At 49.4% G+C, this 6,254-nt stretch overlaps 1 protein-coding gene across 1 annotated transcript; it reads left to right on the top strand.

Annotated features, from left to right (window-relative positions):
- Positions 1–1,318: 1,318 nt before the first annotated feature.
- Positions 1,319–5,539, top strand: USP27X (ubiquitin specific peptidase 27 X-linked). Its single transcript, XM_080652105.1, has one exon. The coding sequence runs from the start codon at positions 2,085–2,087 to the stop codon at positions 3,399–3,401; it is 1,317 nt and encodes a 438-aa protein (XP_080508231.1). The 5' UTR covers positions 1,319–2,084; the 3' UTR covers positions 3,402–5,539.
- Positions 5,540–6,254: the final 715 nt, after the last annotated feature.

Genomic DNA, 6,254 nt, shown 5'->3' with positions numbered 1-6,254 from the left:
CAGCACCTGTGGCCCTTCCATGACATCCCCCAACATGCCCAAGATCTGAGACACCTGTTCAGAGCTCAGTTCTTGTGTGACCGGTAGTGCTGCTACCCATTGCCAGCAGTAGCTCTCAGACCCGGGCCTACTCCCTCCCCACTCCCACCTGCTAGTGCTTGAGGGTTTTGTGGTGTGGTCCTGTAGTTCGGGCCTCTCTCTCAGCCATAGGCGAGGTGCCAACTGTAAGCATGGCCTTGTTGTGCCTGGTCCCTGCTGATGGCGCCTCCCCCCCCCCCCCCCCCCCCCCCCCCGCTGCTCAGCATCTGTTGGGCCAGAAGTCCAGCCGCTTTGCGAGTCCAGAGGAAGAGGCGAGGAGCAGGCACAGCTTCTGCGGAGCGCCGATAAATGAGCAAAGGGACGTGCCTTTTCAGGTCCAGCGGCCTTGGGAGCTCTGCCCTTGGGAGTCTAAGGTCCAGGCCGGTCCCAGAATGGATCTGGGGCTTCATTGGGCAGAAGGGGAGGGGGGGCGCAGAACCTGAGGTGGAAAGAGAGCCTGGGACTGGCTCAGGGGGCAGGCTCAGCCACAGAGATGATGTTCTATCATAGCTCCCGACTGCGCTCTTCGGGACCTGGACTCCGAGGGGACATTTCACAGCCTCAGAGGCATTTCTGGACTTGGTTATCTCTGTGTCCCCGGCCCCGCAGTGGTGGGGAAAGCCGCCTGGACGGAGGGTAGGACGAGGAGTGGGGAGGAGACGACGAAGGGGGTCAGAGCAGCGATTGGAGCCAAGAACTGGAAGCGCCTTAAAGAGACTGCGCGGTCCCCGCCCCCTTCCCGCCAGCCTCAATGAATTAGAGCTGTGTTTCCCAAACTTGCCTGATCATAAGAATCCTCTCGGGCCCTAGTTAAAGATACAGGTTTCAGAGCACCTCCCTTTGAGATTCTAATTCAGTGGGATAGCGGGTGGAGCCGAGGAATCTGTAATTTTAACACACTCCCCACGTGATTCTCGGGAACAAGCAAGTTTGGGAAATATTGAATTAAAGGAAACCGGGCCTGGCTGCAGAAGCGGCCTCCGCTAGGGGGCTTCGGCGGGAGGATCCCGGAGGCGTCGCCTGCTTCCGCCGCCGCCTCCTTCAGTGAAAGTCCCTTTTGGGTCCAGCTGCCACAGCCACCGCGCACCCTCAGGCCGGGCGGGGGACACCCCAGGTCTGCGTGGCCCCCGCACCGCCACGCCCAGTGGCCGCCCGAACCCAGCGATCAGGGGGTGGAGCCGCAGCCAGTGGAGGCGGAGGAGGTAGAAGAGGCGGAGACGGTTGAGACGGCGGCGGAGAAGGCGGAGAGAAAGGTGGAGACAGAAGAGAAGGTGGAGGGGAAGGTGGAGGCGGTGGAGAAGGTGGACGCCACCGGGAAGGTGGAGGCAGCGGGGAAGGTGGACGCCGCCGGGAAGGTGGAGCCGGAGGAGGGTCCTGGCCGCCGGGTTGAGCTCAAGCTGGAGCTCGAATCCGAGCCGGTACGGGAGGCAGAGCAGGAGCCGAAAGGGGAGCCGAAGCAGGAGCTGGAAGATGAGAACCCAGCGCGGAGCAGCGGTGGCGGCGGCAACAGCGAAGAGGTTCCTCCCCCCTCCCTTCCCTCCGATCCCCCGCGGGCCCCCGATCCCTCTCCGCGGCGCAGTCGTGCCCCCCGCCGCCGACCCCGGCCGCGGCCTCAGACCCGAGTTCGTACCCCACCGCAGCCTAGGCCACGGCCCCCGCCCCGTCCCCGGCCCCGGCGCGGCCCTGGGGGCGGATGCTTGGATGTGGATTTCGCTGTGGGTCCACCAGGCTGTTCCCACGTGAACAGCTTTAAGGTGGGAGAGAACTGGAGGCAGGGATTGCGGGTGATCTACCAGTGCTTCGTGTGGTGTAGAACCCCGGAGACCAGGAAAAGCAAAGCAAAGTCGTGCATCTGCCATGTGTGTGGCACCCACCTGAACAGACTCCACTCTTGCCTTTCCTGTGTCTTCTTCGGCTGCTTCACGGAGAAACACATTCACGAGCACGCCCAGACAAAACAACACAACTTAGCTGTAGACCTTTACTATGGAGGTATATACTGCTTTATGTGTAAGGACTATGTATATGACAAAGACATTGAGCAAATTGCCAAAGAAGAGCAAGGAGAAGCCTTGAAATTACAAGCCTCCACCTCAACCGAGGTTTCTTACCAGCAGTGTTCAGTGCCTGGCCTCGGGGAGAAGTACCCAACCTGGGAGACAACCAAACCCGAGTTAGAACTGCTGGGACACAACCCGAGGAGAAGAAGAATCACCTCCAGCTTCACCATCGGTTTAAGAGGACTAATCAATCTTGGCAACACGTGCTTTATGAACTGCATCGTCCAGGCCCTTACCCACACTCCAATCTTGAGAGATTTCTTCCTCTCTGACAGGCACAGATGTGAAATGCCAAGTCCGGAGTTGTGTCTGGTCTGTGAGATGTCTTCACTTTTTCGGGAGTTGTATTCTGGAAACCCTTCTCCTCACGTTCCCTATAAATTGCTGCACCTGGTGTGGATACACGCACGTCATTTAGCAGGGTACAGGCAACAGGATGCCCATGAGTTTCTCATTGCAGCGCTAGATGTCCTGCACCGGCACTGCAAAGGTGATGATGTTGGGAAGGCTGCCAACAATCCCAACCACTGTAACTGCATCATAGACCAAATCTTCACAGGCGGCCTGCAATCTGATGTCACCTGTCAAGCCTGCCATGGTGTCTCCACCACGATAGACCCATGCTGGGACATCAGTTTGGACTTGCCTGGTTCTTGCACCTCCTTCTGGCCCATGAGCCCAGGGAGGGAGAGCAGTGTGAATGGGGAAAGTCACATACCAGGAATCACCACGCTCACAGACTGCTTGCGAAGGTTTACAAGGCCAGAGCACCTAGGAAGCAGTGCCAAAATCAAATGCGGTAGTTGTCAAAGTTACCAGGAATCTACCAAACAGCTCACGATGAATAAGTTGCCTGTTGTTGCCTGTTTTCATTTCAAACGATTCGAACACTCGGCTAAACAGAGACGCAAGATCACTACATACATATCCTTTCCTCTGGAGCTGGATATGACACCATTTATGGCCTCGAGTAAAGAGAGCAGGATGAATGGACAGTTGCAGCTGCCAACCAGTAGTGGAACCGACGAGAATAAGTACTCCTTGTTTGCCGTGGTTAATCACCAAGGAACTTTGGAGAGTGGCCACTACACCAGCTTCATCCGGCACCACAAAGACCAGTGGTTCAAGTGTGATGATGCTGTTATCACCAAGGCCAGTATTAAGGATGTTCTAGACAGTGAAGGGTATTTACTCTTCTATCACAAACAGGTCCTGGAACATGAATCAGAAAAAGTAAAAGAAATGAATACACAAGCCTACTGAAGTGACACACCGATCTACCTGTAGTGGAAGATGACGACACCTATATTACAACTGGCATCGAGATTTAAAGGACTACTTGCGTGGCCCATGGGCCTGACAGAGTAAGAACTGAACAGTACCCAGTGTCTTAAGAGGTCCTGATTGGAAAAGAAGTAGGAGGGGCGGGAGAAGAGGCTCTAGTCTAAACAATCACTGAAAAGAAAATTAAATGGCAGGAATGCTCTGGTGAGGAAGGCAGGGAGATCCTGACACTGGTACATATCCTATATTCCTCCAAAAGATTGTGTGGGAAAGTGTGGGGTGGGAGGGGGGTGGTGTGGGGGGGGGTTTGTGCCCTTGTAACTGTAAAACATCTTTCTCCATGGGTGTTTCAGCTTCAACTGACCAATCATAACAGTTATATGTTTGGGGGGGCGGGAAATGAAAAGTTTATACAAATGTAGCCCATTACATATATGGGTATGAAAGCAGAAAAGTGGAGGAGGCAGGGATATCTCATTGACAAACACCTTTGCCAGTTTCTTTGTATTTGTGATTTTTTGTGCTATTAAATGCAGTATTAAAAAAAAAGAAAGCCCATGAGGGCTAGTGAAAAGAGAAGAAAGAAGAGGGCTTGTATAAGGGGAGCCAGGGCTCCAGTAGTAGAGGAAACAAGAAATACTGTAAGATAAGCAACCAACACAGACAGTCCTCAGCTAAGAGTATTGTGAATGAGTGTTTTTTAACAAAGCTGTATGATATACTTGAGCAAATCAATGAACCTCTTTTCGATTGTTTTCTCATCTATACAATGCAGATAATTCCTACCTTAAAGGGTTATTGTTAAAGAGTAAATGATATAAAATGTGTCAAAGTATAAAGTAAAAGGCTTGGAACTTTGTAGGGGCTCAGTAAACGTTTCTTGGATCTAAAACTTCTTTGGACTAGGACCAGAATGCATCAGAGGTGAGTGTCAGTCCTACCTGAGACCCATGAACAAAATGGGCACACGTGGTGTTACATGCAGTTACACATACACACACATGCTTACAACTCCCTCCACAACATTGACTACTTAGAACCCCAAGGCAAAGGACTCCACTATTGTCCCTGTGTAGAGGGCATCACAATCAGTGCCATACCCAGGATTTGGGGACAACCAAAACTGTCCTCAAAAGTCATTATTCTGTCCATTTAGAAGACTGTCATGTTGGTTTCATGACTCAGCACCCCAGTGATGGGACTCGTAGGGCCACCAGCCTGCCAGGTTTCCATATAAGGGTGTTCAGTGGTTTTTACCTTCCACAAGCATTATGGATGTATCTGTTACATTAACCTACAGGCATACATCAGTATTAAGACTGTTCTCCAAAACTTACTAGTCCACCAGCCCAGGGACATCAATGGAGTGGCACATTGACCTCTTCCCTGATTCTCATAGAGGGCAGAGCAGCTTGCAGAGAGAGCTAAGCCAAAACAGTTGGGCTGCACCCAGGTTGGGGTTAGCACTGGTGGCTCCTTTTCTTCTCAATGTGAGATACAGAAGTATCTATAACCTAGGAAATCCTGGGGGGAAACTAAATGTGCATCAGACTCTTGGGACTTGGATCTACTGGCTCTGGTAAAAGGCTGGGATCCCCCAGGGCTTTCCAAGTCAACTCAGTGGGAAATATACATTTATTTAAATGGTAGTAAGTACATCTCTAACTAGCTCATAAGCTTTTTTTTTTAAGATAGGGCTTGTGTCTCCTCTTGTACTCTGAGCTGCATCCTCAGCCCCTAGCACAGTTCCTTACACATAGTAGATATTCAAAACATTTACTGGATGGATGAAGGAACCAATACACCTTCCTTTCATAACCGCATTTTCACCAACATCCAGGGCCCATAATCCTCAGGAGAAATGGTAAAAAGTGGTATTTTTGGTATCTTAAAGGATAGGGGAAATCAAGAGATGAGTGGCCTTGGATGCCACTTGGCAGCTTAATGCCAGGTATTTGACTGCTGTTTGGGATGTGTCTAGTAGCCCTCATTCCTCATCTCTGCCAAAGGAAGAGTTCAGTCAGGCACGTGCCACCAGATTTTGACTGCTTGTACAGAAATGGTCTTTTACATTTTAAAAACATTTTTACTTGGAAATAATTTTAAACTTACAGGAAAGTTTCAAAAATAAAAATAGTATGAAGAACATCTGTATCCCCTTTACCAGATTCATCAATTACTAACATTTTACATCGTTTGCTTTATAGTTTGTCCTTATGCTCTCTTTCTCCTTCTCTCTCTTTCTCTGTTGTGTGTGTGTGTGTGTGTGTGTGTTTGTGTATGTGTGTGTTTGAACCATATGAGCGTAAATTACATTCATCATAGTCCTTCATGCCTAAGTATTTCAGTGTGCATTTCCAAAGAATAGACATATTCTCTACCTTGCAGCATTGTTAACAACTTCAGTACATTTAACACTGATACAATATTATCTAATTTACCATTTGTACTACAATTTTGTCAGTTGAGACAATAATGTCCTTTATACCCTTTCTCTGTTGCAGAATCTGATCTAGGTTGAGGTATTGCTTTTATTGAATTTATTGGGGGTGACATTGGTTAATAAAATTATATAGGTTTCAGGGGTACAATTCTATAATACATCATCTGTATGTTGTATTTTGTGTTCACCACCTCAAAGTGAGGAATTGCTTTTAGTTATCATGTCTTTTTAGCCTCCTTTAATCTGGAACATTTCCACCACCGTTCTTCATCTTGTATGACATTAGCATTTTAAACAGAACATTCCTCATTTTGGGTTTGTCTGATTCAGAAACTGTTTTTTAAATACCCTGCACTCAGGAATAGTTCTAAGAGATATGAATGGTACAA

This window comes from Plecotus auritus (assembly GCF_963455305.1).
Source record: "Plecotus auritus genome assembly, chromosome: X".
Classification (NCBI taxonomy): Eukaryota; Metazoa; Chordata; class Mammalia; order Chiroptera; family Vespertilionidae; genus Plecotus; species Plecotus auritus.
This window is presented reverse-complemented; position numbering and strand designations above follow the sequence as displayed.